General features: G+C 44.3%; 1 protein-coding gene across 1 annotated transcript in view; it reads left to right on the forward strand.

Annotated features, from left to right (window-relative positions):
- The window catches only part of LOC144780943 (stAR-related lipid transfer protein 9-like), a 540,925-nt gene that overhangs the window by 474,764 nt on the left and 43,446 nt on the right, over positions 1–22,715 (forward strand). The window contains exons 22-24 of the mRNA XM_078659512.1: positions 1,429–1,616; positions 3,853–4,348; positions 11,567–22,249. Coding sequence (XP_078515638.1) covers positions 1,429–1,616; positions 3,853–4,348; positions 11,567–22,249 — 11,367 coding nt within the window. The remainder of the gene's footprint in view (positions 1–1,428; positions 1,617–3,852; positions 4,349–11,566; positions 22,250–22,715) is intronic.

Here is a 22,715-nt window from a genome sequence, read left to right on the forward strand (position 1 = left end):
AATTGATCCTTAACATGTTTATACAGAATGCTAGTAAGAGATTCCTCCAAGGAGACGTGGACACGAAGGGAGTGATGGGAATTCCAATTGAGGGTAGAAATCCCAGAACATTTGTGGGAATACTGTCTGACCTCAATCAAATTGGTCTGACGGCATGCGCAGCTCCACTTTACAAAGTTTAATTATGTACACCAGACCTATCTGATCGCGAGATCTTTGGGTACTGGTGGTCCAACATATTACGGAAGTGACTGCTTGTATGCTGCCTATAGACCCACTGAAAAACCCGCTAAATGCACAGCCGATTACTAGAAAGATGAAGCAATGCTCCCATTTTCAGAGTTTGGCTTTAGTACTGGCAAATCACCTAATAATCATGTTATGGAACTCTAATGTGGCATTGGCTTTGGAGCAATGGGACACAGACGTGGGAAAATGGGCCGGAGCTGAGATAGCGGTTAATGCGAATATACGAGCAAGGGACCCGAGATGCCACTCTCTTAAACGCTGGGACCCATATCCAAAGAAATTGACAACAAAATCGGATACACGTCCTCCATGATGAGATCAGGACTCAATAGTATACGGGAAGGTGAAAAGCAGACACCATACATGTATGTTAAATAGAACCAGAGGGTGACATGCAAGGAGGTTACAGGGAAACAGGGGAAGGTGACATATATCTGCGTATTCTGGAGTGAGTGCACCAGGGTGTCGGTTGAGGCGCCGTTGGGACAGAGGAGGAGGGCTGACTCCAAGAAAGGAGTGGCACACAGTTATGGGGGAGGGGGATTGTTGCATCCACCCTTGTTTCTACTGTTGCTAATTCAGCTGATATGTAACAATGTTGACCAGTCGTTGTAAAGAAGCACAAATCATGAGCGTATTTTTTCTCTTGTACTCCATTGCATTGAACTGTTTTGCATTTTATGAACATTTGCTCTGCAACTTTACTGACATTTTCTGTGCTGTGCTACAAGGGAAAACAAATAAAAATACTTTAAAAAAAATTAGAGTGGAATGGCAAACATTTATTCCACACCAGGGCGGATGCTTCTCGGTCGCATTTTCTGACTGTTATTGCTGCACCTTTTATGGGGCGGCCTGTGTGAACTTTTTGCTTCACAAATAGTTATGAGGAGGCAACCATACTTTATTGATCGTGCTAGTAAAAGAAAGGGGCAGCATTCATCTGCTCAAGACTGATTCTATGTTAAAACCGTACTAGAGGATCACTTAGGCACTAGCAAAAGGGGGTGTCATATTGACCATTAAAGGTATGTATGTTGATGGTGTACTGTAATGGCATTGTATCTCGGGCAAGCGTTCTTGTACCACTTATGCATCCATCCATGCGCAGTCGTAAATTAATCATTTTGGTGGTTCTTTTACACGTTTGCTTAAACATGTGAAAATTTGTCTCTGCAGAAGCCAAGATGAACTGCATGTAGCATACCAGCAGAAGTTAAGGAACCTAGACGCATTATACCGTGAACAGGTGCGCCAGCAGCAGATCTACATTGATGATCTAAAGCAGCAGATCTTGGCTGTGCAGATCAGGGGTGAACGGGAGCTGGAGCAAGACCAAGCACTCATCAACCAGCAGATCAAAGAAAGTGAGTCCTCTAGGCCCACATATGCATATTTTGTAGCTTATTTATGTCATTATATGTCCTCCATTTTTGTTGGGCCTAAGTGATACCTGCAGGCTCTGAAGTCTCCCACCTGGCAGCCTTTTCCCAGTTACTTTTTTCCTTTCAGAGAAGATTTCCTTTTTATGCATATCTCACTATGTTAACATTTATTTTAAGTGGCCCTGCTGTCTTTTCCTCATAGACCTCCTGTATTTTGTTGCAATGTTCTGAAGTTGGCTTGTTTTCCATTTTATTTTTGCATGTCCTGACTTTCTGGGCATTATTAAGGGTCTTTTGTTTGGTGGCACATTCTCTACTAGACAGTACACTTGGTGCCTTTGGAAATCCACTAGTGATCTCGGAGCTGTTACTGTGCTCTGTATCATTGGAGCACATCTTTGTAGGTGGTGCTGGTTCTTTTGTAGAGATTGAACTTTTCACAGCAGTTTATTTCTGGAGAAAACTCTCTTTCCTTGTATGAGGACAAGAATACATTTGATAGAAGGGATTACTTTGCCCCAGTATTTACTTTGCTATTTCACATGTTTATTTCTTGCCTGAACCACTCTTTCAGCTTGGTAGTGTAAACAACTGTTGAGGGGTTTTAGGAGAGGCTTGTTTTTGGCACTGTACGCCCTGTTGTTTTTTTTAGGTTTGTACATTTTGCCTATAGTTTTTATGCGCTATCACTTTAAAGCTTTTGTGCAGCCACAGTGCAATCAAAAGCATAATTGCATCTCTGTACAGGGTAAACAAAATCTCAATAAAGAATATAGCTGAGCCTTCCTGTGACCCTTTGCCTTCACAAATTTAGATGAGTCCTGCACAATAGAGGCATTTGTGAGAAGAACTTTCCTGGGCCTGGCAAGTGGAGCAGGGTTGAACAGAAACACACCCATCTCCCTTTAGTCTTCTGTGGACTCTCCGGTCACTTTGGCTCTATAAACCACCAGAGACATCCTACCTGTTGTTCACAGAGGTGTAGAATTGTTGTGTAGTGCCATAGTGTGGGACATCTGTTTAGAGAGAGAGCATAACCTGGAAGAAAAATGTCTGCCATCTCCTTTCAAAAGATATGATCTGTGAGAATTCCGTGACATGCGTCAAATCTAGGCTCGGGTGTGAAATTCCGTTCCGCTCACTGAGGTTGCAGAGTTTTTCCTGCTCTGCGTAGCGCACGGATGCGGAGCCGAGTTTGTTCCTCACTCGTGGTCCCTAACGTTAAGTTGGGGAGTGTGAGCTTGGAAAATCTTACTCCAGGCCACCTCCTGGCGAGATTTCTCAACACGGGCGGTTGCGGGTGGCTGCTACCGCTATCGATGAGGAACCTTCCATTTGCGTTGAGGAAACCGCTGATCAAATTAAACATCTACTGAAGCGGCAGAAAGAATCAGTGTCCTCTTACGCTGCGGATGGTGCCAATCGTGCTGATTTTCCAGTGCGGGGCAAACACCAGGTGCTACAAATTAGCGTGAATGGCGCAACCAAACTCACTCCGCTGCTTGTGGAACTCCGGGTAGCGTGGCAGAGTTTTTTGGTCGCAGAACTCCACGAAGTCCGCCCAGGCCTAGTCAAATCTCGCTGGATTAGACTTACATCATTGTGTTGTGAAAGATGAGTCAGATTCACAAGGAACAGTTAGCAATTGGTTTAGGATGCCTGCCAGCACCATCCTCTCAAAGCTTTGTGGTACCTTCTCAACCTTAATTCAAGTTTGTAAGAAGAATGCCTGGCTCCTCTGTGAGAGGAAATATAGGTAAATATGTCCTGATGCCCACTTGAATTTATAGAATGGTTTTTACTAGTACTGACTGCTCAAGTAAATCTGAAAATGTTAAATGTGAAAGTTGTTTATTTTTAATTTTTTGTTCACAATAATCAACATGTTTTTTCAAATTAATTCCTTCAAATATATCGGTTTTGTTACTTTTAAATCACTTTTTTTTCACTAATACCAGGTCACATTCCAGTTGTCGTCACATGATGCCAGTGTGAGTCCTGTGCATACGTGGTGCAACCTGGTGCAGTGACAGCTTGTATAAAGTTTAGAGCGCAGTCACAGCCAGTGGGTACGGTTTTTATAAAGATAGAGAATCTTGCTGTTCAAGAAAGAATGACGAAGGAATCTGTGTTGCTTCTGATGTAAGATATTTAGGTATAGAAATAGGCTATTGACAAGAACTGGTGTACAACTTAGTTTTTTGCTATCAATTTTCAGATCGCCAGTCCCTTATCCAAGAAGAGGAACAGCTGCTCTCCCTCCAGCAGAAACGCGAATCGGCTGCCCAGACTGATTCCAAGACATTTGCGGAAGCCCAAGTCCAGAACACGGTGGATACAGACACCGGCCCATCTGTGGAAGAGCACGGCAGAAAGAGACTGGTCCAGTTAGAGCTGCTCCACCGATACCACATTAGGAAAGCAGAGCGAATCATTAGCCGTAAACGGGTGAAGTTTCACCTGGAGAAGATCGTGAAAAAGCAGAAACTCCTTCAGGCTAAGAAGAACCTTCAGCAGTTGGAAGCAGCCTGTTGGCTGAGTGAAGAAAGGCTCAAGAAGATCTCTGCTCAAAGCCAAAACAGTGAGGCAACCTCCTGGACCTCAACATTGCTCAACAGAAGCACTTCGTCAGACTCTGTGGTTCCACAACACAGGAGTCTTTCGTCCAACAACCTGTTGTCAAGTGCACATTCACCGCCTTTTCAAACCTACAAGTATGTATATATTTTCTTCTTTTAAATTTCAAATTTTTTATTGTAATTTTAATAGTTGGATAACTTGTCCATGAATGATGGTTAAGCGACCCCCTTGTTAGTATGCTTGTAAGAATATCGATACCAAAAAATCGACATGCAAAAATATTGTGGCCAACGTATCAATAACCATATTATTGTGAAGAAAGGTATATACTGGTAATTATATATATTACTCTCAACTCCTTATCTACGTATCTTGCTGATATCTATACAGTATTAAGGTACATATATGTGGAATTATATATAGTAAACTGATACATATATTCATTTACCTTCACGATATTCAGGTAGCAAATACTCTGATCACAACATTTGTGCATGTTGATATTTAAAACTCAATATTCCAGTAGAAAACCCTTTATAGTACGTTCACACTGACTAAACTACCTCCTTGCAGGTACTCTGATGCTGCAGCAACCTGCATGTATTCTAGAATTTCAGGTAGTGCTTCTGCTGTTAGTAAGCTTAATCAAAGGCAGGTGTTAATGTCACCCACTTTATTGGAACTCAGTTTAGTAACATCAGAAGGGTAGAATCCTGAGTTGGTCATGCTGGGATTCAAACACCTGAACTGCATATCACAGTCGATGCCAGCTGTGGGTTTAAGTCACATAACCATCTTGCTGGCTGTAACTAAGGGTTGTATTTTCTACGGTTGTTCACAGACGCTCTCATGGTGCAAAGCGATGCTAAGCATGGCTTTGATTTGCTTGCCCCCTAGTGAATAACCCCCTGTGTGAATGATCAATATGAATCGTTCTAATATAGTAGTATATTTTAACTCATTAAAATAATTATGTGTTTTGAAGCAAAAAGCACAATTACCCAACTCAGGAGTGCTCAGTTTGCCCACCGCAGACAATGAGCTGGCTCACTTAACACTAGCCTTGTCACCTATATTGTGGTCACAGATTTGTTTCGCGGCACAGCAGCGCACTCAGCCAATTTACCAGTAATAATAGTGTAAGAATTCTCTGCTGTAATTAGCAGCCACAACTTGTCTGATGTCCTCAGAGCTCCTCTTTACTCCTCCAGTGAAGATGTGAATGCTCAGTGGCCTAGTCGAAGGTCAGGATTCAACAAAGTAATTCATGAATTCAGTCCAGGTCAAATAGTTAATGAAAATGTTTTCCCCTCAGTTCATCTGAGGCTTTTAGTCCCATTGACAGTTGCCTAGAATGAGTGATCAAGGCACAAAACCATTATGCCCGCAGTGTACAGACATTTACTTCAAATTTTGTTTGTCTTGTTGCGCTATTTCTTATTTCATGATATCTTCAAGACTGACTCAAAGATGTACGGAGAGCTCATGTAAACTGTTGAGTACAAACACATTCAAGACAAATGCGCTGTGACTGAAAGAGACAATAGATCTTATGTCCTAACTTAACTCCTAAAAATCAATTATACTTAAGTTCAGTGTAAGTTTTCCAGAGTTTTAGGGGAAAGATCACATTTGGGATTCACAAAACATTAATTTACACTTGTAAATTGATTTACTTGTATGTAATTTTATGTTGGAGTTAGCTCTCATGGGTAGGGAGCAACAATGCTACATGTACTTGATCAACAGCCACAAGCTTATGAGTTTGTAGCTATCCAAAAACTTTTTCACGGCCCATTCCTTCTTGTCAAGAATGGAAGTAAATACATAGCCAGTAGAGGAAGTCTGTTCTCATTAAACCAAGCAAGTTTTGTAAATGAAATTTGAACGAATATATATGGTATCTCTATAGGCAGAGTCCAGGTCTTGGTGGTGATGTAGGAGACAGAGCGCCCCCGCTGCGGCTGTTACGGATGTAGGGGCTGTGCGTAAGAGCTAGTGAGGAGGAGCACAGGTGTCTTGCGGGTAGGTGGAAATTAAGTCGGTGGTTGATGTTGGCCAGCCCTTGATTTTGTAGGGCTATGTAGTCATGCATGGGGATCTTGAGCTGGCATCTCTTCTGGATGAAGAGCCAGTGGAGGTTTCTGAGGTGGGGTGATGTGGGTTTGTTTCTACAGGATGAGTTTGGCTGCAGCCTTCTGTATGGTCTGGAGTCTCCTGAGGTTGAGAATCCAGCATAGTGCATTGCCGTAGTCGAGGCTGCTGGTGATGTAAGCCTGAGTAATGGTCTTTATGGTGTTGACTGGGATCCATCTGAAGATTCTGCGGAGCGTGTGGTAGCAGGAGGAGGTAACTGCATTGACTTGTCATTTCATGGTCAGTTCGCTGTTGAGAATGATGCCTAGGTTGCAGGCATGGTTTGTTGGCGCAGGTGTAGGTCCGAGTTGTGCTGGCCACCAGCTGTGGTCCCTTATAGATGTGTTTTTCACAAAGATCAGTACTTCTGTCTTGTCGAACTTGAGTTTAAGGCAATCTGCTCTTATCCAGTTGACTACATTGGTCATGGTGTTGCAGAAGTTTATTCTGGTGGTGAAGGGGTCTTCGGTGAGTGAGAGTATAAATTGAGTGTCATCAGCATAGGAAAGTATGTTGAGGCCGTAGGCTCTGATGATGTCTGCGGGGGAGGTTATGTAGGTTTTGAAGAAGGTGGGGATGAGGGATGATCCTTTGGGACCGCCGCATATGATGTTCTTGGGTTTGGAGGTGAAGCGAGGTAGCCGGATGCTCTGTGTGCATCCTGTAAGGAAGGAGGCGATCCACTTGAGGGCGCTTTGCTGTATGCTGATGTTGTAGAGTCTGTTGATAAGGGTTTGGTGGGATATGATGTTAAATGCAGCAGAGAGGTCGAGGAGGATCCGGGCAACAGTCTCCCTGCTGTTGAGGATTATCCTGATGTCGTCTGTTTCAGTGTTCCGCGCTGTCTTCATGCTGTTGTTTCCTCTGAATCCTGATTGGGAGGTGTCAAGCAGGTGGTTTTGTTCCAGATATTGCGTGAGCAGTTAGTTGATGACCTTCTCGCATACTTTGGCAGGGTAAGGGAGGACAGAGATTGGTCAATAATTTGTGAGCTCGCTGGGGTCGGAGGAGGGGTTCTTTAGGAGGGGTAGGACCCCTGCACCTTTCCATCTGTCCAGGAAGGCTGTTGTGGTGTTGGCGGTTCTGATGATGCTGGTAAGTTCTCTGCTGATTCAGTTGGTTCTGAGGTTGAAAAGATGGTGAGGGCAGGGGGCAATGGGTGCCTCAGAGTGGATGGATGACATGATGGCCGTGGTGGTCTGTGTTGTGAGTGGAGACCATGTGGTGATCATTCGGCTGGTGTGCGCTGGTTGGCAGAGGTAGTTGAGAGCAGTGGGTTGGGGTTTGAAGTTTTGTAGATGGTGGCAATCTTGCTGTGGAAGTAGTCTGAGAGTGTGTCACAGAGTTTTTGGGAGCGGAGGATTGTGTTCTCTGTGGCTGCTGGGGTGGAGAATTCCTTGACTATTTTGAATAGTACTTTCATGTGGTTGGCTGCTGTATCAATGCGTTCTGCGATGGCTGATCTCCTTGCTTCCTTGATGCACAGGTAATAATTGCTGAGGGCTGCTTTGTGAGCGGCTCTGTCGGAGGGGTTGCTGGTGGAGCACCAGCTTTTTTGACTCAGTAGCAGTTGTGCTTGGTGATTCTGAGCTTTTGGATGTCCCAGTCGGCTTGTTTTGCGGTTTTGTTGGATTTTGCTGGTTTCATCAGAGTGACTCTATCGAAGCATTTGGTGATCCATGCAGCGAAGATCTGAACGGCCTGTTCTAGGTCGGATGAGGCATCAGGGTGGGTGGTGCTGAGGGCCTGAGTCCACTATGTCTCTGTTACCTTGCCCCAACTGTGGTGGGAGGAGCTGTGATGCGGCAGAGATGGTGAAGTGAACAATGGCGTGGCCCGACCAGGTGAGTTCTGTGACGTGGCTGAATTTGACTCTGTAACTGGAGGTGAAGATGTGGTTGAGTATGTGCCCAGCTTTGTGCGTGGATTTGATGACCAGTTGTGTGAGGCCAATGTTGTTCAGGTCCTCCAGGAAGGTAGTGTCATCAATGTAGAAATTGAGGTTGCTGAGTAGGACATAGCGGTAGGAGTCGTGGGCTAGTGGGGCCATGAGGTTGGAAATGGCATTACAGTAAGCTGGTCGAGGTCCGGGGTGGGGGTCTTTGTTTGAGGGTGCCTCTTATCATTATCTTGGCGTCCGTCTGTAGTTGGAAGTTGAGGTGTTCTATGAGAGGTTTGTGGTCGTCGTAAAGGGTTTCCTTGAAGATGATGGCGATGCCTCTGATGTGTTTGTTGGCGCAGTCTCGGTGTATCATCTTGTAGCCCTTGGGTGTTGCTGTGGCGATGTCAGGGTTTGAGATGGGGCTGAGCCATGTTTCGGTGATGAAGGCAACGTTGGGGGAGAGGGTGGTGATGGTGTGGTGTGGCTTGGAATTTTGTGTGGACGGGTGGTCCTGTATTAAAGGAGAAATGGCAATGGCGGTAGGTGAAGGGTCCTTTGGTTGCTCGCATTGAGGCAGCACAGCACTTGTTTCGGTGCCCGGGGTCCAGGGCCAAGGGCTCCTCTGCAGTGTAGTGGAGGGTGGCGGGAGGGCCAGGGTTCCGGGCCCTGGGTGTGGTCCAGGTGCAGACTGGCACAGATAGGGTTGCCTTTGGTACCCATTTGGCGTGGCGCAGCCACGCTGCGGCCTCCAATAAGTAGCTCCTGGGAGGGCGGGGCTCTGGGTGGTGAGAGGAGGGAAACAGTGGGAGGAGGGAAACAGCAGGAAAAAGCCAAGAAGCAAGCAGAAAAAGGAAAAACAGAGCAGAAAAAGGAAAAACAGATGGCAGAAAAAGACAGAAAGGAGCTGAAAAAGGCAAAAGAGAGGCCAAGAAGCGAGCAAAAAAAGGCAAAACAAAGGGCAGAAAACAGCAAACCAGAGGGCAAGAAACAAGCAGTGAAAGGAAAAGCAGAGGGCAAGAAACTAACAGAGGAGGCACAAACTGAGGACAGCAGGTCGACAAGGCAGCAGAGGGTAGCGAACTGCGGGCAAGATGGACAAGAGAGTTATCAGAGGGGGAGCTGGCACGAGGACCTGGTGTCCCGATTAGTGCAGCACATGGGCAGCATCACTACAGTCACATGATCAAAAGGCGAAGGAGAAAGTGAAATGGAAGGTCTTACAACAGATATATGATAAAAACAATTTTGCATTAAAGTCTTTGGCATTGTTCCCTCACGTGGTTCTAGAAATGCAACAGCCGCAATGAGCATGTTTTCAGCACATTTTACTGGTCCAAAAAAGATGCTTCATATCAGATTCTACTAGTACAGCAGCCATGGTCCAAGGGCCCAATAAACTTGCAGTGAATTATTGTCAGAGAAGAATATCGTCTCTACACGAGGATGGCCACTCAGACCGTGTTGCACATGGAACTGCCAGGCTATCTGCAAAAATACCGGTGTGACTGGAAATTATACAAATACAACCCGTACAGTCCGGCTGCTCAAGTTCACCTTTCCATTTCAGGAGTGCAGGGCCACATGGCTAGCAGCTCCATTTGTTCACGTGTCACTCTTCCCAGCAACAAACACTTGTAGAGAAATTGCAGAAGCATGCCTGATGCATACAATCTAGGAGTTTGGTCAATCTCTGTAGCAGGCTTGCAGGACTGCCCCACTAGTTAGCTCAGCTGTCAAACCCTGCTCCATGGAATCAAGGACTCCGTGACACTTTACGGAGCTAGAGGTGTGCACAATGCTGACCATCAGCTGGAAGGCCAATGTAAGGTCCACAAAACCCAGTGAGCTAAGGGCCAGGCCCACACACCTCACCTGCAGCGCAGGGAGGAAGATCCAATGCTTTGGTTCCACCAAGGAATAGGGCCAAGCAGTTGTGCCACTTCTCTCAGCAGCGGCTAAGGATCACAGGCAGCCTTATAATAGCTAGTCCAACACCATTTGTTGACACGGTCAGTCAGTCAATCACTTTTATTCGATTTTTAAAAATCACAAAAAGACACAAGATACAGATCATGAAAAATGCAATAGAATACAACAATAAAATATATACAAAAATATATCATGTTTAAAATCAACGTATTTCATAAGTGCCATAAAAACAGTATATGTAACAATATCTTACATCATAATGAATTTATCATGGATATAATCATTTATCCTAATCTTAAAAGTTAAAATGCCGGAACTTGCTAAAATATTTCAGTGAAAATTTGTCCTTGCCTTCCTTTATTACGCTTCTAGTTTATGCGAACTCCTGCCACTAAAACATTTGCTACATGGAAGGTTATGTGTGCATTAGGCAAAAGTTGTAAAAATAAGAGTGCTGGCCTAACCTGTAAAAAGCCAGCCTCTCGAAGAATCGGTAGTAGATATTTTTTCCTAATTAGTGCATAATGGTCGCAAAACATAGTAAAGTGTAAAGTGTCCTGTAATGAAAAATTATCGCAATCACAAGGACTTGCGTTAACAGTAGTATCTCATCTAGTATAGGAGCCCAACAAAAAGTGTATCAAATTTAAACGAAATCTAGTTAAAAGAAAACGATGGAATGGTTTGTTAACAAAAACCAGGTAGGGTTCAGGGCCTTGTACAGTGATAAGGGCATAATTTCTTCTGACAGTCGGTTTTTGATCTCTATCTCCTCCCGCTCTGCCATAAATGAGTTTATCAATGTTGATTTTATCATCGTAACATCCTCTTTTTTAGTACTATCAGGGGAATGAAAAAGATCTATGCGCCCCACGTATGATAACATAGATTTTACATAGGCCAGCTACGGGATTTTTTGGGCTCCGTCCAGGGCCAGGCAATCTTTGAGGATCTGGTGGTTTAAGGAAATTTCCTCACGGTCATATGAAAATCACCATAGAAAACAAGTACCTTAGGTACAACGAGAGTCAAAACCCTGGGTTGCCAGTAGGCAGGCACAGAAAATGGTGACAGCAGTAGAAATATGCAGTGTACCATGCGTAAGAGCATTCAAGTGGTGGCTATGCCGATTTGCAGAATATATTGATAAATGTTGATCTTGATCTCACAAAGGTGCTAATTTTTTCTTCTTTAGCAAGATTGAACAATTTTCCATGGGATGTTCATAACAGAGCGGTTGGGGTTGCTATAGTATTTTAATCTGCAATTCCCCTGTAATGTGTTCCCGGTGGGTTATTGCTTACTTACTTGGTTCTTTTTATGCCATTGTCCAAATCACTTGTTTAGTAATTATGTATCTGTACAGTGAATACAAGTTTAATTTTTCCTTTCCTTTTCTTTCCAGTCCTTGGCTGACGATCACCGACCCTCCTGAATTATCTACTTCATTGCATTGCTGTCATCATCATGCCGCCCACCCACCCAGGAAATCACTGTCCGTAGAGTGTCTCTCCAGCACTGGCACCAAGTGTCTCTCAAGAGGAATTGTGAACTTTGTAAAAATTGGCTATTCCTTGAGAGAGAAACCACTAACCAAAAACCAAAATGTTGGCTCTGCTGGAGACCTGGAAAATATAAACGAGGATTGTAGCTGTTTCACTTATCCTATTTCGCTTCAAGAACATTTGAAAATGGAGAAGGCAAAATGTAGACAAAGACAAACTGGGGCAAAAAGTAAGACTACCAACAGCAAAGACAAAACTGTCCCTAAACCTTTAGCATCAGGAAATCCAGCCAGGAAATCAAGGACGTTGGGAGATCCAGGTCAGAACTCTGCAACACAGGTGGAAGGCAAACCACATTCTGTGAACAACAGGAAAGAGAGGCTGGATCCTCCCTCACACCTGGTCACATCTGTCAAGGAAGCCAAGAAAAAAGTTGTGTCTGCAAAGCCACCTCTGGGGCGTTCCAAGCAAACGGTGAACACTCAGAAAGGTGAGGTACATGGCCCCCTATCAAGTGTTCAGAGACAGGCCGAGACAAACAAGGAGTTCATAGCCGCAGCCACTTCAGTTGAAAGTATAAACAGACTGAGCTCCCGTGTTCCTTTCCAACATCCCAACAAGAAGTGGCATAGCACGGAGGTGCTGACAGCAAGCGTTTCCAAAGCGACCCCCAGTTTTCTCAAAAAGTGGCAGGAGGATGATGAGAGTGAATCTTCAGACACAGAAAGTTTCTACTCTGTTGACTCGCTCTCCTCTGCCTATGCTAACGCCTTGGCAGAGAAGCTGAGGAGAGAGGACTTGGAGAGGAATGGCCGTGCCTCAAACCAAGAAGAGTCAGGAAGCGATGACAGTGAGATGTCTCAAGACTCGCTGACTGAAAAAAGAACTAAAAGCAGAAGAGACAGGAGAAAGGCTTCCCAAAAGTTAAAGGCTGTCCCAGTGCCAAGCAGTTCATTTGTAGATCAAGGTCATCATGGTGCTTTGCCCGCAGTGGGTCCTAGTTCTGGAGGCAGTGGGCTGGGAAAAAAGGAACGAAGCTTTTCCGTGGACAGCCTTGCTGATGCCGAAGAGGTCCCAGAGTCTGAATCTTCTGATGAAATGCCTGTTGAACTCTTCTGGAAGTCACAAAGTCCTCAGTTGCCGACATTGTCGCGTAGGAAAGACCATCCAAAACCTGATGCCTTTGAGAATTATGCAGCGATTGAAAGCAACTTGGGGAAAACCAGCTCTTTTTACCTCGATTTAAAGGAAGACTCCGGCTCTAGTCAGAGCTGCAGGTCCTCCCTGGTAGACATGGAGGATTGTCTCGGGACAAGCCCACGGATTTATGATAAACAAACAAAAAGCAGTTTTGGAAGCCCGTTGGTGCTTACTGATGCATGGTCTTCCTGTGGCTCAAAAAGTGAAAATAGTAGTCCCCGTATGACTACAGATTCCCTGGTTGGAAGTCCAGACTCATCACTTGAAAGTGCCTTGCATTCCGTGGCAGCAAACCAGAAAAATTATGAAGACTTGAAGCGGATATCACCGGAGCCGTTTCTGTTTCATAAGCAACCTGGAAATGGACCATCGCTCTTCAGTACTCTGAAACCTAACAGGATCCAGTCTTCAGTCTTATCAGATGAGCAAGTGGATGGAATGGGCACTGGTGGTTGCACTGCTGCTGCTACCATGGTGCAGGCGTCCAAATGTACTTTCGCAAATCTTGAGCAAATTAGCACAGAGACTCCTCACAACGTGTTGTTACCTTCCTGCTCCACCATCCCAAACGATACGGCTTTGCTTCAGATGGCAGGAGTGGAACAAGAGCTTCTTGTTGTAGATATTGTTGCTTCCGATGAGGATATGCATCTTATAGAGCCATTGTTAGAAACAGAGAGCCACTTATTAGACGATCTCACACTTTTGACTGAACCATTTCAAGAGGAACAAATACCCATTGAAGAACATACACTAATGGAATGTAAACATCATCTAGCAGTTATAGCTGATGGACATGTGTTGCCGGGATTAAATAAAAATAACTCAACCACTGGGGAAGCGAGTAACAATCAAGAGGGCAGATTGCCTTCTATCATAGATCAAGCACACACTGGCAACAAGAAACTTGTGTCTCATGCAGTAGAAGCCACTCCAACCTCAAGCATTGACAGCCTTGATGGAAATATTGCACAAGATGTCTGCATTTTGCGAATAGACGACAATGCAAGCAACATCCACAAATGTGAACCTAGTGTCAAAAAGCAATCTGAAGATTTCATTTTAAGGAACTGTAAGTCAGAACCCATAGAACAGAAGATCTGTGAGGGGGTACCTTTCGAAACAAACCTTCCTGAAATAGACTCTACGCCTATCGAGAGACTTCATGTGAACGTTACACAAGATGAAACACCCTTGAACACAGACGAGGAGAGAGCCAGAACTTGCCAGCGTGAAAGTAAAAGTGGCGTTGAAAGGGACCGAAGGGATCTGATTTTAAAGAACTGTAGTGTAAAATCCATGGAAGGAAATGTATTTGAGGACGCTTCCTCTGAAAAACCCATTTCCGTAGTGGAAAAATGTGAATCCTCTGAGGTTGCACTTCAGGCAGGTACAAATGTAGATGATGGTAGAGTATCACTAGAAACTGACAAGACTGTGGAACTAGATTTGGGAAAGAAAGTAGAAGAAAGAGGAGAACAACCACCTGAAAGAGTCATGGAGAGCACGGTATGCGGGTCTACTTACAAGAGTGACAACACAACTGAGATACTGAGCTCATGCACTGACTGTACATTGCCCAGGTTTGATACAGCTGAAGATCAGGAGCGTTGCGCGCCACAATCACCCACCACCAGAGAATGTGCAGCCCAACAAAGGCATATAAACAAAACTAACCAAGATGAGCAAAAACAACTCACAGAGAATCTTGAAAATCAGTATTTCTCATTAGACAATGGCCTCTCAACCACCAGTGTTTCAGACAGAGTGGTTTCCAACATGTGCAGTAACATGGTTTCTGATGCAAGTCTTGAGGATGCATTACCAAGTGCCATTTGCAGACATAATCCAGATTTAGCTGTGCCAGTGATAGCCGATGTACAACTGGATTTGCCTCAAGAATCTGAATGTAACCTTTCCCAAGAAGCTGAGGCGAGTGAAATAAATGAACCACAAGGATTACAGACTGAGGCAACTGAAAGAAATTGCCATGTGCAGCCAACAGTAGGGACTGAAATGAACGCAGCTAAAAGCTCTGGAACAAGTTTTGTCAGTGCCTGTCCTACACATCTCTTAAACAATACAAGCATCAAACAAGACATTCCCAGCAAAGATCAGCAGTTTCATAAACCCACAGCGGATACTTACAAAGGACCTTTCCCCACAAATGACAGATCCTTGCCTGATGCACACAAGGAGGAAAAGGCTGTGTTTTCTGCTCCAACTCTGAAACCAACAGATTGCATTGGAGAGCTTGAGCTTTCCAAAAAGGTAAAGGCTCTTGAGAAAATGGGCAGCAGAACAGTACTTCAATCCCAGCAACTAGCTGCTCAAACCATCCAAGGAAGAGAGAGTATCCTGAAGGAAGAGACAGTGTTGACAAAAGACTCTTCTTTGACTACAAATATGGCGCAGCATGACAGGAAGGAGTTGAACAACTGTGCAAAAGTTATAAATGACAACACACCAAAGGACACACATCAAGAACAAGAGGTCCTGCCTGTGAATCCTGAAAGTTTAATTGTGATGCATCCAAAGAAAGCTGCTAGTCAACTCCACATTTTAAAGAACCAGGGAAACAACATTTCTAAAAAGCCACTTATAAACATTGAACAGAAACATAGGAGAAATTCAGAGAGTGAAAGTGAAACTGAAAACATATTGTTACCCCCAAAGGATGGTGGTAGGATGAATGATACAGAGGGCACAATAGCTTTTAGTAGTAAATTAGGCATGCATGAGGCAATGCACGTAGAAGGAAATGGAAGGCTCTTTCCTGTGAATCAAACGCTTGCAGAAGGTGCAATTGCATTGTGCTCTCAGAACGTTTCACAACAAGCTCAAAGGGCAAATGATCAAGGTGCAATTGTCAATACTGGAGGTCTGAGCAAGATTCCTGAAAGAACTTTTGCTGCTGCTCCCAAAAAGCAAATTCCACCAATGACTCCTGTTGAAAATTCGACTATAGATTCTCTTACAGAAAATACACTAATTAAGAGTGAAGCCACCAGTATCAGCGCAGAGGTGGATGCTTCAAGCCGGTCTACCAACAGAATTTTAGACAAACACAGTCCTGCGTTTGAACAAAATTACATCAGGGAAAATCTGTGTGACAACAGAGTTTGCACAGAAGACAAGACCAGCAGTGATCTTGTACCTCATAGGGAGTACTCCGATGGTGGTATTGCAGACCATGCGGTCCATGCAGGTAAACAGATACAGAACAGTGGCCTTTGTGAACTAGATGTAGTGACCTCAGCAGACAAAGAATGTGCACGCTTGGTGACTGATGTCAGGCTAAAAATGCCCAAGGCATTGAGTCTGGTCAGCAATGACAATGTGTTTCATAGAAAAGTGAGCAATGGTGTATTCAATGCTTCACAAAACAATAATAAAACTAAGATTGACCTGAACGGATTCAACATTTCACCTGGACAGCCAGATGCACATGCGATTGCTGCTGAAAACCTTCACATCCCTCACCATATATGTGATCCTCATCTCACTGCAAATACATTTGCTTCAGCAGATACATTAGCTTTGCATCCTGTTTGTTATCCTGTAATAAACAATCACTCTGAAGTGGTTTTGGGCAACACTGCACAGTCAACAGGCCACGAAAAAGTGCTTACTGGTATTGTTGTAGAGGAGGTAGCGTGTCCCTGCAGTGAAACTGTAACAGAGAAAGAGCAATTTGTTCAAGCATCGCCTGCTGCAGGGAAGGATATGAGCAAGCAGCATAATTCCGGTTGTGTGGTTCAGAAACAGGACAACAGCTCACCAACATCCTCTACAAAGAACCAACTATTAGTTGGTCATTATAGCTTGAATAATGAGCCAAAGCCCTATATTAGTGTAGGCTCTGAACAGTGCCATGGAAATAACCATCAAACCTTAGTGTTGCTCTCTACAGGTTCCTCAGAATCAATGGCAAATATTGTACCTTCTGAGCCATTACAGCATAGCTTACCGATGGGAATATCAGAGGCTCGGGCCAGTGTTAACTATGCAAATGTAAAGCAACCTGTGGAGTTACCTGAAGCTGTAAAAGATGGAGGCGGTGTGACTGGTATCGTCCGAACGTTTGAAGATGTTGTTCATGCTGAAGGAGCTGGTGTTGAATTAGTGGAAATGCAAACTCCAGCCAAACTGTGTGTAAATAGTCCAATAACAGCTCATCCTATGTTTGACCCAATGTCACAACTTGGAGACTGTTTTAAAGATGACAATGATAAGTACACATCTAAGCTTTCTACTGTGAGATCTCCAGTTAGCTTACAAGACCAGTACCATATCTTTCCACCTACAGCACAAGAAAGTGGCCCCTGTGCTGAAGAATATGCATCATCTTCCATTGCAAATGGAGGCACTTGTAAGTATCCAGTTACTCACCCTTCCACACCTGGGAATGCTCAGATTGAAAACACTTCAGAGAAGAACCCACAGATGAACAAATGCAAACCAGATTTGCCAAATCTCTCTTTGTCTGTGTGTCCCCATGCAAACTACACAGTTACCAATAACAGCCAGGAGATAACAAGCTCAGTTTCGCAAGACGAAAAAAAGATAGTTGTGACAGCCAGTAATGGTGATGACAACAGCACTAATTGTGTACCGCCTTTACACTCTCACTGTCTATGTAATCCACCTGCTAGCACACCAAGTGAGTGTTCTAGTGCCAATGAAGATTGTGAGCAGTGTGACATGCGGAACCATAAAGGGTTTCCTTCAGGTAGCACTCAGAATGTGTCTTTGGTTTTAGACACTGCACCCCAGGTGTCGAAGGCCAACATTTATGCTGCCCAGGTGTTGCAAAAGGACGACACTGTGGATACGTGTATTAATTGGCATCCGCAGCAAAGGGAAAGTCCCATGAACACTCTCTTATCCTTTGCCACTGACACCCAAAAACAAAATGACATGACAGATTCAGTCAGTAAACCTGTCACATGTGAAACCCCCATCCTATTAGCCTCGGCTGTCATTTGCGATAAAGATAATGCATCTAGTTTACAGGAAGGTTTTACATTAATTAAAGATCGTCATCAGGTTAGCGAGTCACCGAAAGCTTCTTTGCAAGCTGATGATTTGTCTTCACACTGCAGAGACTCCTTAGGTCTTCAACAAACCCAAACAGAGAAGATGGGTTCTGCATATATTGAGAAAGAACTGCATTCAGTTGAAGATGTGAGCATGGTAGCCTCTGTGAATGACCTCACTTGTGACAGAAGAAGCATAAACCATGACCCTTTGAAACCTGCTTCAGGCTCTCCAATATCTTCAGCAAATCCAAATCTGTGGACTCTACAAAGAGACGCTTTACAGTTAAATAGCCAGTTGATCCCTTCAGGAAACATATTGCTTTACCCTGTCCTTAATTCATGTAATTTAGCTGCCACAACTCATCAATGCTCTCCTTTTGATGAGGCGACTGCAGAGTGTCCTGATGAACTAAGTCTTGTAGATAGTGTAGTCAAGCCACCAAAATGTATGCAACCAGGCAAGCGGCCTATGAGCAGTCCACCACCAACAGAGACAGGCTTGAAAAGCATTGTGCAAAATCATGATGCACAGACGTTCACAGTGGGATCACAGGAGATGGTTACTGCAGTTGGGAAGCTCATTAATCCTGTTGACGCCATCATCACGAGAGGGATGTTGCCTTCAATGACTTATGGTGAAAAAGTACTTTTAGTTGATAGAGAGCCGCAGAAAAAAGTTTTGCTTGTAGATGGTGTTGGAAATTTGATTCTGGAATATCTGGAAAAAGATAATCCAGAACTGATCAAGTTGCCACTTATGGATTTAGACAAAGAGTGTGTTGTGGGGTACTGTCAGAATGATGGTGTACAGAAACCAGTAGATTCCAAAAACACTCATGTTGATTTCAAGAATGCAGCTCAGGACTCTCCAAGTGCAAAATGTGATCACCCAAACAGTGCCAAAGAAATCGAGCAAAGCAGAATGTTTGTAAGACAAAGATGTGCCGGTGGAGTTGGAAACAAGGTCGGCAAAGCGTTCAGAGATTCAACTGTTGATAGAGGAGGAAATAACGGTGTAAAACAAGACCACAAAGTGGCAAAGGACATTGAGAAAAAAAATATGCTAAAATCAGAAAGGTTAAAGTCATCATCAGTAAGTAAAAGGAATGTTTCTAGTTCTGGTGACCCAAGTTCTATGTGCCTTCAGAATGAAAGCAGTCCAGTGGTTCCCAATGAAAACCAATTAATTGTAGATAAATCTCAGTGCATGAAAGATGAGCGGAGGTCACCTCATCAGGGTCATGTGTTATCCAATCCGGCCATGGCTGCCACCACAAACACAGAAGAAGCAGTGTACTACTTCTCCAGGTCTCTACATGACTTAAGCATGAGTGTTGAGCCTCCTTCTCCGACCGAGGAAGAGGGTCTGATAAATATTGGGAAATCTGTAATGAAGCAAGACGCCTCGGCGCAGGATAAGTCAACGTCATTCTGTAAACAGAAGGCAACTCAAACACCACATTTTTCATTCTCCGACAAATTAAATTCTCAAAAATGTTCTGAAAGCAACTTAGCCGAACAATCTCCTGCATCTTCTATTGATTTTGAGGATGCAACAATGTTAGATAGAATTTACCAATGCAGCAATGTGCGTCCGAACATCTCTGAATGTGAAATTGCCTACGAAGCAGAGAGATTAGCTGCAAAGCCGAGAAGTGAGCAAGTAGAAGGTCTTTCGTGTTTACAAGATAATAAAGATGTGATGCACTTTGGTTCAAGTGATATTAATCCCTACATCCATCCATGGCAGCAGGATGAATGCCTTAAAGTTGGGTGGAAACAATATGTATTTGGTAGTGCCAGTGATGTGTCCTGTACACAAAGCCCACAATGTTTGGATGACCACAAAGTAATGAGGTGCTTGAGTGTGGATAATGGGTTGAACACGCAGCGCTCCCCCTTCCAATCACACCTCAGTTCTTATGTTAATGCCAGAGTAATATCCAGCACTTTAAGTAGCATTGAAGACTCACAGGGGTGGGATGAGGAAAGAGAAGATTTTGAACCCACATATTCATCTGATGGTGTCAAACACTACTATCCTCTATCAAGCGAAGTGATAATAACAAAAGCGGAGGATGGTGTTTCTCAGTTTGAAAGCACGTCGAGAAGTCCTGGAGACAGTTCCGTGCCTGTGGATGAAATTGTTCTTCTCTACCCTTCCGAGTCAGAGTCTTCTGATAAGCAAGAAAAGATCACCTGTGAGCAAGGAACACAAACTTTGAGCAAAGCAAGGCATAAAAAAATGGGTAAACTCCAGCAAAGCTATGCAGAATTGTCGAAAGCAAAGACAGAGCTAGGTCAGAGGTCGTTTCAGCGGCCGGCATCCTTGACCAGTATGCAGAATCTTTCATTTCACCTGTCTCAGCTTCTTCATGATACTTCGGAACTGCTGGGCAACCTTTCTCAGCAGAGCCCATTGGAATGCGATGGCAATAATAGACTGTATTCAAAGCCCAGTGTCAGAACATACCTGTCAGACAGCTCTACCCAAACCACCTCAGACAAAAGCATACAAACAGACTACCCAAAACATGCTGAACTTACAGATGTAGGAAGCCATGCTGATCAAAATCATGACCATCTGAATGCTTGTAGAAGCCACATATCTCTTGACTCAACTATGGAGGATTCACCATGTGCAATGGACAATGGAACATTGCCACTCCATGGGGATGGGGCATCGCAAAATATAAACTTCAAAATGCAGAGCATGCCCAACTTAAGCCATGAACGATGTAATACAAATGTTCAGGCAACCGTCAGAACTCAAAACCCCTTACTGAGGTCCTCAACTCCTGTTTTGGAAAACCATCCATGGTTGCCATCAAATGGACATCAACAGAGACCTCTTTTTACTTCTGCTGTTTCTCCAGTTGCTTCTCCATCACCGAGTACAGAGCATGATATGTCCTCAAACACTGCAGTTGCAGGGAGCAGCTCTGTTTCAAGTGCTCCTGACTTCCCAGAGTATCAGACGCTCATGAAGAAACATGAGAATATTGACAGGAAACAAGCCTATAAAAATGCATTGCTTGTCGATAGAGCATCATCCCCAATTTTGACACTTCATGCTAGTTCAAATACCAGTAATTCTTCTGCTAGTGTGCAGGGCTCTATCATACCCCAGAACAGTGTTGTCAAATCTTCTTTTAAGCAAAGAAAGCAAGGCTCAGAGTCCCCTAACAGCCGCAGCATCACGGATTCCAGCATGGACAACTGTTCACAAACAGAGGCCGACAGTCAATCCAGCAGCTCGCAAGGAAGCAAGAAAGTCTTCATAAAAGCTGGTCTTTCACGCAAGAAGGCACCTGTTGACCTGTTGAAGGACAATATTCTGGGCAAGTCACAATCTAAGTACAGGGTTCGGTGTCAGTCTAATGATACCTCAGAGCTTGATTCTGTAGAATACAGCTATTCTGACAGCAGTTTTGAATTTCCAAGGCACAACAAACGAGAAAGGTTTAATCAACATGTGCTAGAGACTGCTCCTTTAGAACAATCGTTTCCTGGTAAATGCGCAAGTGAGGATGGCATCAACCTTTTGCTAGAAATGGAACCTGATGTCATTTTGCCTGACACTTTGCTTTCTAAAAAATGTCATCAAAGTGTTGGTCACTTGTGGGCGAAGTCTTCATCCGTTGGAAACTTTTTAGAGTTCAGTGCAGGATCTGCACGTACTTTTGGTTTCGACCCAGCCAGAAGTTGCACTGACACAGGAAGAAAATCAGATGGGGTAAAGACATCCCCAAAGTGTTATGGAGCAGCCTCACCTCGCGATTCATCCAGGACACATGCAAAGAGTGACCCTGTGTCAACATCGGGGACAAGTGATATGACTCTTTTTCTGCCTGACGATGACGCAGCATCCATCGCTGCTAGCGAATGCAACACAGATGTCCTCTTGAACGAAAGCCCCTCCATAGTCGTGAGCCAGCGACCACGTAGCTACAGTTTGAGGGATCTGCCCCAACACAATAAATTCAGCAACTGGTCTGGGGTTCAGCAGAGCCCAGCTTCTCTAGTTAGTTCATCAAGCTCTGTCGCTGATCTGCAATGTGAGTCGATGAGGAAGCGGGTTGGGCTCAGCGATGGTGAGACAGACGGTAAATCCCACATGCATACGGCCAAAGCTAAAGAGATTGAGGTGCTGCGGAGAGAGCGGGCCCAGGTCATGTCTGGGATCCACCTGGAGATGAACCAGCACCCTCTGACCGTGGAGCTCACAGAAGCCAAGCTGAGCTACGGAATCGGGGAGACGGATGCCTTGCTGAGGCTCCTGAAGACCAACAATGGAGAGACGCAGAACTCAGTTTCCATAAAGCAGCAGCTCTATGAAAGGTGAGGCAAAACAAGCACCCCAGTGCAAATGCTGTCAGCATTGCAGGGTGTGTTTTCACTGTCATTGCTTGGATATCATTGGCAGATTGAGTGCATGAAAACTTTCATTGTTGAGGAGTTTGTGGAGGACTGGATCCAAAGTTTTGTTCAGAAGCCCATAACTTGAGCTATCCAAAGTCAGAGTGCTGAATACCTAGGTTTCATAATGTTGATTCCACCTCGTGCCTCTTTAACCCTTCACTGGACACGGGGAACATCACTTACAACGCAACTTTTACCACGCAGTGCTTTTACATCGTAGCTTTTACAGCGCAAACCATTACAACGCATTGCACTGGGGGGCGCTCTAGGATAGGGAATATATTTAATTTACTATCCAACACCTTCCCTACTATCCACGGGGACTGGAGTTGGAATAGTAAATTAAATAAATCACTATCCAGCGCCCCAAAGCACTATGCGTTGT

This window comes from Lissotriton helveticus, chromosome 9 (assembly GCF_964261635.1).
Source record: "Lissotriton helveticus chromosome 9, aLisHel1.1, whole genome shotgun sequence".
Taxonomy (NCBI): domain Eukaryota; kingdom Metazoa; phylum Chordata; class Amphibia; order Caudata; family Salamandridae; genus Lissotriton; species Lissotriton helveticus.